The sequence below is a fragment of the Rhinopithecus roxellana genome, chromosome 4, assembly GCF_007565055.1.
Source record: "Rhinopithecus roxellana isolate Shanxi Qingling chromosome 4, ASM756505v1, whole genome shotgun sequence".
NCBI lineage: Eukaryota > Metazoa > Chordata > Mammalia > Primates > Cercopithecidae > Rhinopithecus > Rhinopithecus roxellana.
Genome location: NC_044552.1, coordinates 157,436,437 through 157,448,989, shown reverse-complemented (window position 1 = coordinate 157,448,989; position 12,553 = coordinate 157,436,437). Strand labels below are relative to the sequence as shown.

The 12,553-nt window shown below is 41.9% G+C and overlaps 1 protein-coding gene across 1 annotated transcript in view; it reads right to left on the bottom strand.

The window, feature by feature from the left end:
• Window positions 1–11,867, bottom strand: part of LOC104667539 (apolipoprotein(a)) — an 84,521-nt gene extending 72,654 nt beyond the window's left edge. The window contains exons 1-4 of the mRNA XM_030929434.1: window positions 11,756–11,867; window positions 10,364–10,523; window positions 2,731–2,912; window positions 1,304–1,463 (exon numbers count right to left, since the gene is read on the bottom strand). Of these exons, the coding sequence (XP_030785294.1) occupies window positions 1,304–1,463; window positions 2,731–2,912; window positions 10,364–10,523; window positions 11,756–11,810 (557 nt within the window). The 5' untranslated portion in view covers window positions 11,811–11,867. The remainder of the gene's footprint in view (window positions 1–1,303; window positions 1,464–2,730; window positions 2,913–10,363; window positions 10,524–11,755) is intronic.
• Window positions 11,868–12,553: the final 686 nt, after the last annotated feature.

Here is a 12,553-nt window from a genome sequence, read left to right as displayed (position 1 = left end):
TTTTTTGCCATATTTTCTTGTGAAAAATCTCCTGTGAAGTGCTGCTTTATGTTTAGTCTAACACTTGAGGACACTTCTATGCCTGGAGCTCCTTTCCTCCACAAATCCATTCTTACTCTTAGCACAGCTAGAAAATCCTAACTACCTGAGTAATCCCAAAGTCCAATCACTCTCCTCCATTCAGCAACATGGCTACAGTCAGCTTGGGCTCCATCTCCTTGCTCTTCAGTGCAGGAACGGTCTCCTTGAAGAAAGTCAAGGCATTGATGGGTCGATCTCATTTTCTCCCTCTCACAATACTCTTAGTCCTCTAGCATCTATTGTTCAACATGTGGAAACCGTTTTGCCATGTCTTTGGTAGTCACTTATGGCCAAAAGACTGGCCATAGAGTGGTCAGATCACAGCTTCTGTCCATCTACTTGCCCCTTTTACTTTTCAGCATCGCCCCTTTGCTGACTCTCATCTGCTTTCCTGCCTTTGTTCTTCTCCTCCGGGCAACCCTATCCCTTCAGATCACTGGTGCTCAGGACCAAGCGTGTTTGTACCCATTGAAAAAGGTGTGGTTAGAAAAAAGTCTGCCACTCCATAGATGTTCACATATCAATTCCCTGTGACCCAAGATGCAAAAGACCAACACAACATTCATTTCAGGGACTAGATCTTAGAATGATAGAATTCCAGGGTGAAAGGTTGCATTAACCCTCAGCCAATGTTGTAGAAGGGTACTCTAACTCTGTGGTCATTTGTCATCCTGACTGTTTTATTAATAAGATCTCCTCACCTCCGTATATCCTCCTGCTTCCATAAAACTAGGAGGAAGGAGAGCCAGCTTAAACAATGTCTTCTCGGCCGGGCATGGTGGCTCATGCCTGTAATCCCAGTACTTTGGGAGGTCAAGGCAGGTGGATCACGAGATCAGGAGATCGAGATCATCCTAGCTAGAACAGTGAAACCCTGTCTCTACTAAAACTACAAAAAATTAGCCGGGTGTGGTGGCGGGCACCTGTAGTCCCAGCTGCTAGAGAGGCTGAGGCAGGAGAACGGTGTGAACTCAGGAGGTGGAGCTCACAGTGAGCCAAGATCGTGCCACTGCACTCCAGCCTGGGCAACAGAGTGAGACTCTCTCTCAAAAATAAATAAATAAATAAAATAAAAAGTCTTCTCTAAGAACTTTTGCTCACAAGCAATGTTCCTCTACATCTGAGCCAAGTTGAGTCCTGAGAGGTCACCTTAAAGCATGAATCTTCTAATGGAAACTTCCATTGGCCCTTCCTTCGCTTATGGTAAAGAACAAAGACCTACGCATTTGGATAGTTTTTTGGGGTCCGACTATGCTGGTGTGGTGTCATAGATGACCAAGCTTGGCAAGTTCTTCCTGTAACAGTGGTGGAGTATGTGCCTCGGTAACTCTGTCCATAACGGTAGTAGCACTCCTGTGCCCCGGGGGTTTCCTCAGTCAGTTCTGAAATTAAAACAGAAGACATCAAGCCTAGTATTTCCTAGAACAGAAAAATACATGAAGTCATTTATGACATAAACCAGAAAGGAGTCTCTGAGATTTACAGCCATTCTCTATTCCTTATTAATAGGCAAATTGACATGAGAAAACACACACAAACAAACAAACATGAAAGCAAGAGATGCCTGCCATTCTGGAACTGTAGTAAGTTCTTAGAAATATTTCATGTAAAACTTAGTGGAAAAGAAACATTAGATTGCTTCTCATTGGAAACTCCACTAACATGCAAGCTCATTTCTAGGAATCTCTACAGAGTGTTCATGAGGATATGGAACAGCAGAGAAGAAAGGGTGATGCATTTGGCAAAGCTGAAAAGCAAATCTCCAAGCATTAAAATGGTTTTTTGGGGAGGAGGCAAGGACACATACAAAAACCTTGCATGTGTCCCTGGATCATTGCTCAAAAAAGACAAGCATTAAACTCCTGGTGATGGGACAGACAACAGTCCTGCAGCTAAAACTGCAGGCAACAACACTTCACTTCTCAGGGATGAGTGGAGGCCAAAAGTTTATCACCTTGGATAAGATAGGGAATCCTCTCATGCCCAGCATAATGCATTGCAATAAAGCAAAAGTCTACTACTCTTTTTCTTCAGACCCCCCGGCAGGTACAAGTTCCATCAGAAAGAGGCAAAGAACACTAAAAAATCACTCCCTTCAAAGCTAAGAACTGCACAACCTGCCTTGGACTGAAAAGGACCTGAAAGATAGAGCATTGGGAGCTCACGTACTGCTCCATAGACCCAGGGAGATATGGAATTAATGCAGCCCTGTTAGGTTTCTCAAGGATAACACGATCAAGAGCCACATTTCTCAGAATCTACAATGCTGATGATTGCACTGAACGCTGTCTACTTGAAGAAATGCCTGGGAAAGTTTACTGGCTTGGAAAGACACACACATCTGACAGCATATTGCAATAAGAATTTTGTCTAGGACACTGAGATAGTCTCTTTTACAGTGAGGGGAGTAGGGAAGTCGAGCACCCAGAATGGTTTGTGCCCATCCTAAAGACACAGCTCACACAGGTTGCACCAAAAATCACACCTCTGGCTCCCCAAGAGAGTGCACTAAGGCTTCCTCCCACATGGCAGACCCAGAACCAACACATGAGAACCAGTGTAGCACTGAAGGCTTGTGCATCAGTGGGGGTTTCCATGGCTTTTCATCCCAGCATCCAAGTACGTAAATGTCTGGCCACAGCTTCTTACCTTGTTCAAAAAAAGCCTCTAGGCTTGGAACCGGAATAATATTTGGAGGCACGACAGCAGTCCCTTCTGCATCTGAGCATTGTGTCAGGTTGCAGTACTCCCACCTGACACTGGGATCCGTTGTATAACACCAAGGGGCTGCCACAGGATCTGGATTTCGGCAGTAGTTCTTGACCAAGCCACTGGAAATTCCAAAAGAATACACATCACAAAAAAATGGGTCAATACGCAGGAACACTACATATTTTGCTACAACAAGGTCATAACTGGTGCCTTTGAAATATTCCCAATAGAGATAACATACAATTGCCACAAGGACAAATTGCTCTCAATCTCTAATCCTCTCTGCACATTTCTCAGACTTCATAGATTATCACTTTTTTAAAGAAAAAAAAATCTAATGTAGCACACACTTCCTAGAAACACTGAGATAATACATACATGTGACCAAAAAGGGATCACAGTATCCTCCTTCTGCCTTCTGCCCAAGCCATCTCTCTGGAATAACTGGTATGGATTTTGACCTGTGTATTCTGGAATTGGTATTGCATACAAAAGTATCTCTATCTGTCTAGCTCTCCATATCTCTCTGTGTAGGACTTCAAATAGTGATGTGTGAGTTGGAACTAACATATAGTTCTCCAGAGAAAAAATGGCATCCAAGATGATATCCTTCCCAGGCCAGCGGTCTCACTCTATGTACTCAAAATGTAGCCAAAAGGCTCTACCTTTAGCATGTTAAACCATTGCAAAAAGAGTATTACTGTCTGTCGATACTGTATCAGGTGGGTCAAGTCGGTTTGTTTCTGCAAGACTTCTCAAAGCTTCCCTGAAAACCTAGCTTTCAGGAAGGATGCAGTATCTCTAGGATGGGTTCCTGGTCAGGACTTCCTCTCCTGCCCTCAGTCCATCCTCTGCTGGCCACAGCAATTCCAGGACTGAAGGAATAGGGGATGAGTTGAAAGAACAGTGGGACTTATGGCATAAAGGGAGACAGCTGAGTAGACTATGAGGTCTGAAGATGTCGGGCAGCTGTGGAGGACCCCGGGTGGGGAAATCTCAGAGCATTCACTCCCCCTTATGCCTCCTAGGAACATTGCTCCAACCTCTCAGAATCCTCTCATTCATGACCTCTGGTTGCCTGGGAAAACGGGAAATGTGTTATGGGCCATGGGGATCCAACACTGTCTCTCTAGAGGCTCCACATGTGACCTAGTCTTAAGCACAGACCCTCCATTCCAGGAAGCTGGTTCAATGAGCAACAGGATGGGCTCAGAGCTTGAGCACTTGAAAGACTTCTTTTCTTCTTTGGCTTCCCTCTTTTGGATACATGGAAAATTCTTATTATAGAATATCCTTCTCTGATGGCGAGTGATGATGAGCATTTTTTCATGTGTCTGTTGGCTGTATGAATGTCTTCTTTTGAGAAATGTCTGTTCATATCCTTTGCCCACTTTTTGATGGGGTTGTTTGTTTTTTTCTTGTATATTTGTTTGAGTTCTTTGTAGATTCTGGATATTAGCCCTTTGTCAGATGAGTAGATTGCAAAAATTTTCTCCCATTCTGTAGGTTGCCTGTTCACTCTGATGGTAGTTTCTTTTGCTGTGCAGAAGCTCTTTAGTTTAATTAGATCCCATTTGTCAATTTTGGCTTTTGCTGCCATTGCTTTTGGTGTTTTAGACATGAAGTCCTTGCCCATGCCTATGTCCTGAATGATACTACCTAGATTTTCTTCTAGGGTTTTTATGGTATTAGGTCTAACATTTAAGTCTCTAATCCATCTTGAATTAATCTTCATATAAGGAGTAAGGAAAGTATCCAGTTTCAGCTTTCTACTTATGGCTAGCCAATTTTCCCAGCACCATTTATTAAATAGGGAATCCTTTCCCCATTTCTTGTTTCTCTCAGGTTTGTCAAAGATCAGATGGCTGTAGATGTGTGGTATTATTTCTGAGGACTCTGTTCTGTTCCATTGGTCTATATCTCTGTTTTGGTACCAGTACCATGTAAATCAAAACCACAATGAGATACCATCTCACACCAGTTAGAATGGCAATCATTAAAAAATCAGGAAACAACAGGTATTGGAGAGGATGTGGAGAAATAGGAACACTTTTACACTGTTGGTGGGATTGTAAACTAGTTCAACCATTATGGAAAACAGTATGGCAATTCCTCAAGGATCTAGAACTAGATGTACCATATGACCCAGCCATCCCACTACTGGGTATATACCCAAAGGATTATAAATTATTCTACTACAAAGACACACACACACGTATGTTTATTGCGGCACTATTCACAATAGCAAAGACTTGGAATCAACCCAAATGTCCATCTGTGACAGACTGGATTAAGAAAATGTGGCACATATACACCATGGAATACTATGCAGCCATAAAAAAGGATGAGTTTGCATCCTTTGTAGGGACATGGATGCAGCTGGAAACCATCATTCTTAGCAAACTATCACAAGAAGAGAAAACCAAACACCGCATGTTCTCACTCATAGGTGGGAACTGAACAATGAGATCACTTGGACTCGGGAAGGGGAACATCACACACTGGGGCCTATCATGGGGAAGGGGGAGGGGGGAGGGATTGCATTGGGGAGTTATACATGATATAAATGATGAATTGATGGGTGCTGACGAGTTGATGGGTGCAGCACACCAACATGGCACAAGTATACATATGTAACAAACCTGCACGTTATGCACATGTACCCTAGAACTTAAAGTATAATAAAAATAAATAAATAAATAAATAAATAAGTAAAATAAAATAAAAAATAAAAATAAAAAGAATATCCTTCAGAATTCACCATTTTGTGATTGCTTTAGGATTTACAATATCCCTTTGGGCCTGCAAATTCAACCTTTCATTAATATTACATACCATCATGGATAAGGTAAGAAACTTACAATGGTACACTTCCAATTATTCCCTACATGATTTATGCTATATGTTCAAATTTTTACCTCTACATATGCTAAAGTTAAATATATTGCTATCATCTTGCTTCAAATAGTCAACTCTCATTTAAAAAGATACAGAAGTTTGATCAATAAAATATTTTGCATTTACATCTACATTTGCCATTTGCTGGGTTCTTCATTACGTGGTCTGCAGAAAGCTCCCCTCTTGTACTATTCTTCTTCTAGCTAATTTTCTTTGGGTAACATCTCCTGTTACAGGAGTCTGCTGATTCCAAATTATTAGTTTTTGGTTTATTTATTTGGGGCAGTGCACAATACACATTTATCCAACACGGATGATCTTCGAGGCATTTTATTGCTGGATATAGCATTCTTGGTTGATCTCTTCTTTTTCTAGTTTATCATTTTAATGATATTCCCTGTTATCTGGGTTCCAGTGTTTCTAATGAGAACACATTAGCAATTTGCATCACTATTCTATCAAGACACAGCTCTTTTTCCTCTGGATTCTCATTAGATGTTTCTTGTTATCATATCTTTGCCTTCTGACCATCGAACTGTGATGTACAAAAGTGCATTATAGTTTTTTTTAACTCCCTATCTGATTCATTCACTTCTTGAATCTGTGATTTTTAAATATTCTTCATATTTGAAAAGGTTTTTAGCTATCCTTGCTTCCAGTATTTGTTTCTGTTGCAATCTCTCCTTCCTATCCTTCCGTGACTTCCTACCCACATGCAGGAAATCGTTTTATATTTTCCCACATGTCTGTGAGGATCAGTTGATTTCATTATTTTTTAGTATTTGTGGAGGTGCATGTGTGTATGTGTGTGTGTGCATGTTTCTAAGCCTGTGCATGTGTGGGTATGTGTGTATGTGTGTGTGTGTGTCATGTGTGTATGTGTAGCTGGTTCTGTAGGTGGTATAAAATTGTTTTTCAGTTAGTTTTTACTTCTGAAATATCTCACTTGATTGGGAATTCATCCAGTAATTTTTTCATTTAAGACATACTTTCTCTGATGGCGAGTGATGATGAGCATTTTTTCATGTGTCTGTTGGCTGTATGAATATCTTCTTTTGAGAAATGTCTGTTCATATCCTTTCCCCACTTTTTGATGGGGTTGTTTGTTTTTTTCTCGTATATTTGTTTGAGTTCTTTGTAGATTCTGGATATTAGCCCTTTGTCAGACGAGTAGGTTGCAAAAATTTTCTCCCATTCTGTAGGTTGCCTGTTCACTCTGATGGTAGTTTCTTTTGCTGTGCAAAAGCTCTTTAGTTTAATTAGATCCCATTTGTCAATTTTGGCTTTTGCTGCCGTTGCTTTTGGTGTTTTAGACATGAAGTCCTTGCCCATGCCTATGTCCTGAATGGTACTACCTAGATTTTCTTCTAGGGTTTTTATGGTATTAGGTCTAACATTTAAGTCTCTAATCCATCTTGAATTAATCTTCGTATAAGGGGTAAGGAAAGGATCCAGTTTCAGCTTTCTACTTATGGCTAGCCAATTTTCCCAGCACCATTTATTAAATAGGGAATCCTTTCCCCATTTCTTGTTTCTCTCAGGTTTGTCAAAGATCAGATGGCTGTAGATGTGCGGTATTATTTCTGAGGACTCTGTTCTGTTCCATTGGTCTATATCTCTGTTTTGGTACCAGTACCATGCTGTTTTGGTTACTGTAGCCTTGTAGTATAGTTTGAAGTCAGGTAGTGTGACGCCTCCAGCTTTGTCCTTTTGACTTAGGATTGTCTTGGCAATGCGGGCTCTTTTTTGGTTCCATATGAACTTTAAAGCAGTTTTTTCCAATTCTGTGAAGAAACTCATTGGTAGCTTGATGGGGATGGCATTGAATCTATAAATAACCTTGGGCAGTATGGCCATTTTCACGATATTGATTCTTCCTATCCATGAGCATGGTATGTTCTTCCATTTGTTTGTGTCCTCTTTGATTTCACTGAGCAGTGGTTTGTAGTTCTCCTTGAAGAGGTCCTTTACATCCCTTGTAAGCTGGATTCCTAGTTATTTTATTCTCTTTGAAGCAATTGTGAATGGAAGTTCATTCCTGATTTGGCTCTCTGCTTGTCTGTTACTGGTGTATAAGAATGCTTGTGATTTTTGCACATTAATTTTGTATCCTGAGACTTTGCTGAAGTTGCTTATCAGCTTAAGGAGATTTTGGGCTGAGACGATGGGGTTTTCTAAATATACAATCATGTCATCTGCAAACAGGGACAATTTGACTTCTTCTTTTCCTAACTGGATACCCTTGATTTCTTTCTCTTGCCTGAAACCACAATGAGATACCATCTCACACCAGTTAGAATGGCAATCATTAAGAAGTCAGGAAGCAACAGTTGTTGGAGAGGATGTGGAGAAATAGGAACACTTTTACACTGTTGGTGGGATTGTAAACTAGTTCAACCATTATGGAAAACAGTATGGCAATTCCTCAAGGATCTAGAACTAGATGTACCATATGACCCAGCCATCCCACTACTGGGTATATACCCAAAGGATTATAAATTATTCTACTACAAAGACACACGTACATGTATGTTTATTGCGGCACTATTCACAATAGCAAAGACTTGGAATCAACCCAAATGTCCATCAGTGACAGACTGGATTAAGAAAATGTGGCACATATACACCATGGAATACTATGCAGCCATAAAAAAGGATGAGTTTGCGTCCTTTGTAGGGACATGGATGCAGCTGGAAACCATCATTCTTAGCAAACTATCACAAGAACAGAAAACCAAACACCGCATGTTCTCACTCATAGGTGGGAACTGAACAATGAGATCACTTGGACTCGGGAAGGGGAACATCACACACTGGGGCCTATCATGGGGAGGGGGGAGGAGGGAGGGATTGCATTGGGGAGTTATACATGATATAAATGATGAATTGATGGGTGCTGACGAGTTGATGGGTGCAGCACACCAACATGGCATAAGTATACATATGTAACAAACCTGCACGTTATGCACATGTACCCTAGAACTTAAAGTATAATAAAAAACAAAAACAACAACAAAAAAAAAACAAAACAAAAACAAAACAAAAAAAAAGACATACTTTCTTATACTAGTTCTTTAATTTGATTATTTCTTCTATACTGCTAGTGTCTCTTGATATGATATCCGCTTCATTCCATATTCAAGCTTTCTTTAATCCTAAAACTCAGTTATCATATTGATATGTCAACTTTTTTGCCATTCTAATCATTTCTGTCATTTCTAGGTCTATTTGTATTGGCTGATTTTTCTCCTGGTCATGGTTCACACTAAGAGCTTCTCTATGTGTAGTCAAGTTTTAAAGTTAGAACTCACACTGTGAACACCACATAGCTGAGCCACTTGACTTTGTTGTTTACCTATAAACAGGATTGAGTTTTCCTCTCCTGGCAGTTAATTGACTCGGAAACCATTTTAATGCTCGGAGACTTGCTTTTCAGCTTTGCTAGCGTTTGTCTGGAGCTGCCTTTGTTCTAGGAATTTACTAATTCTACTCCTAAAGTATGACTTTTTGGAGTCTCTACTGTATTCCCAAGAGGTTCAGTGAGGTCTCTCCTCCAGCTAGTCAGAACTCTAATAGCCCAGAATGCTGTGAGAGCTCTGTCCTCTTCATTGAGCTCACTGTTTAATTGCAGTTGCTCTTCTTCAGGATATATTCTTTTCTCTACTTTCTTGCGGAACCTTTTTCTGTGCATATGCAGCATCATGTCTAGCGAAAGATTCCAGGAGACTACTATGTGTGCCCCTGGAGCTCCTTTCATCCACAAATCCATTCTCATTCTCAGTAGGCCTATAAAATCCTAGCTACGAGAGTAGGCCCAAATTCCAATCTTTCTTCTGCATTCAGCAAGATGGCTATAGTCCATTTGGGCTCCATCACCTTGCTCTTCAGTGCATGAAGGGCCTCCAGAAAGAGAGCCAATGCATCTATGGAATTGATTTCACTGTTCCCCCACTCACTATTCTTTTGGTCCACTACCGTCTGTTTTCCAACATGTAGAAACCATTTGTCCATGTCTTTGCTAGTCACTTACGGCCAAAAGACTGGCCATGGTTTGGTCAGACCTGGGCTTCTGTCCATCTATCCACCGCTTTTATATTCCAGCATCTCTCTCTTTGCTGACCCTCATCTACATTCCTGCCATTTCTATTCTCTTTCTAACAACCAGTATTGCTTCAGACCACTGGTGGTGAGAACTGACTGTGTTTCTACATATTGAAGAAGACGTAGATATAGAAAGAGATAGATTCACCTCTCCATAGATATACATATATACTTTCCTTGTAAGCCAAAACAGAAAAGCCCAACAGAACCTTCACTTCAGGAATTGCAGGTTAGTTTAACAGAATTTCCATGAGAAAAGGCTGCAGAGAACCTTAGTGGGTGTTGTGGAAGGTTACTCTAAGAGTTTCATGGGTGGCATCTTGACTTTTTCTAAATGTGATATCTTCGCCTCCAGAAAACTTTCCGCTCATCTAAACTAGGAGGAAGGATAGCCAGATAAACATTTGTCTTCTCTTAGACACTTTGCTCAAAAAAAATAGTCCACAGACATTTTCCTAAGCACAATTCATCTGAGAAAATTTCAGTTCGGAACACTAAGGTAGAAGCATGAAACTACTAATAGAAATTTCTACTGGCCCTTCGTTAACTTATGGTAAAAAAAAAGACATACGCATTTGGGTAGTTTTCTGGGGTCCGACTATGAGAGTGCGGTGTCATAGATAACCAAGCTTGGCAGGTTCTTCCCGTGACAGTGGTGAAGTATGTGCCTCGATAACTCTGTCCATTACCGTGGTAGCACTCCTGCACCCCAGGCCTTTGTTCAGTCGGTACTGAAAGGAAAACAGAAGAAATCAACCTGAGTATCTCTAAGAAGAGAGAAACATGTGAAGTCACTTTTGACACAAACAGAAAGGAGTCTATGAGAACTACGACCCTACCCATTTCCTTATCCATAGGGTGAAGGATGTGAGAAAATCAACTAACAAACCAACACTAAAGCAAGAGCCTTCTACCATTCTAGAAACACAGTAAGTTCCTGGAAATATTTCACCTGAAACCTTAGAGAAACAAAACAGATCAGAATGCTTCTCATTGGAAAGTGTGCTCACAACCAAGCACCTTTCTAGGAAACTCTACTGAATGTTCATGAGGAATATGGGGAAGGATCGAGCAAAGGGCACTGCATTTGGCAATGCAGGCTGCAGGTGGTGATCGGCTGTCGAGGGCAGGGGCTGAGACAGACATGGAAATTCTGCATGTTTCCCTAGACCGTTGATTATGAAAGCCAAGGCCTTTGGCTTCTGGGCCATGGGGCAGAAAACGGTCCTGTTATCTGACTGAAGGCAAAGACACTTTGCTTCTCAGGGATTTGTGCAGGCCAAAAGCTTATTCCTTTGGAGGAGAGAGGGAATCCTCTCGTGTCCCGCATCCTGAATTGCAATAAAGGAGAAGCCTACTACTCTTTCTCTCCAGACCCCTCCCAGGTACAAGTGCCATCAGAAAGAGGTGGAAGAACACTGAGGAATCACTCCCATCAAGGCCTAGGGCTGCAGAGCCTTAGAGCACTGGGAGCTCAAGTACTGCTCCACAGACCCAGGGCGATATGGAATTAAGGAAGCCCCGTTAGGTTTCTCGAGGGTGACAGGCTCCAGAGTCGTATTTCTCGGAATCTGCAATGCTGAAGATTGCACCGAATGCTGTCTACTTGAAGAAATCCCTGGAAAAGCTTCCTGGCTTGGAAAGAGTCACACACCTCAGAGCATGTCACAACAAAAATGTTGGCTAAGACGCTGAGATAGTCCGTTTCACAACGAGGTGAGTTGTGCAGGCGATCACCCTGGAGGGTTTGGGCCCATCCTAAAGACACAGCCCACCCAACCTTGTACCAGAAATCACTCCGCTGACTCCCCCAGAGAGTGCACGCAGGCTTCCTCCCACATGGCAGAACTCAGTCAACACGCGAGCATCCGTGGACCATCGAAAGCTGCCAAACCAGTGGGAATTTCCACGGCTTTTCATCCCAGCGTCTAAGCGTGTAGGTGTCTGGCCACAGGCTCCTTACCTTGCTCGGAATGAGCCTCTAGGCTTGGAACCGGGGTGACATTCGGGGATGCCATGGCAGTCCCTTCTGCGTCTGAGCATTGTGTCAGGTTGCAGTACTCCCACCTGACATTGGGATCCATCGTATAACAATAAGGGGCTGCCACAGGATCTGGATTCCTGCAGTAGTTCCTGATCAAGCCACTGGAAATTCCAAAACGATACAGGTCACAAGAGGTGGGACACTATGCAGGGGCACCCCACACCCTCTCCTTTGTGCTGCAACAAGGTCATTACTGGTGCCTTCCTAATATACCCCTTTAAAGTACCATAGGATTGCCGCAAGCACAGATGGCTCTCAATCACTAATCCTCTCTCTTGATGAGCACATTTCTCATACTTAATAGATTATTACGATTTTCTTAAATCTCAAGTAGCAGACGCTTCTTAGAGACGCTGAGATAATGCATACACGTGGCCAAAACATGATCAGACTTTTCTCCTTCTGCCTTCTGCCCAATCCGTCTCTCTGGAATAACTGGTATGGATTTTGACGTCTGTATTGTGCCACTGTTTATTCACATACTTTAAAGTATCTGTATCTGTCTAGTTGTACCTATCTCTCTCGGTAGGACTTCCTATTCTAAAATGGGAGTTGCAACTAACATGTAGTTCTTCAGAGAAAACATGGCAGCCAGAAGGATACCCTTTCCAGGTCAACCTTCACATACTATGTACTCAAAATGTAGTGAAAAGGTTCTACGTTTCACGTGGAGATGCATTGTGCAAATGCTATTACTGTCCGTCATTCCCATATCAC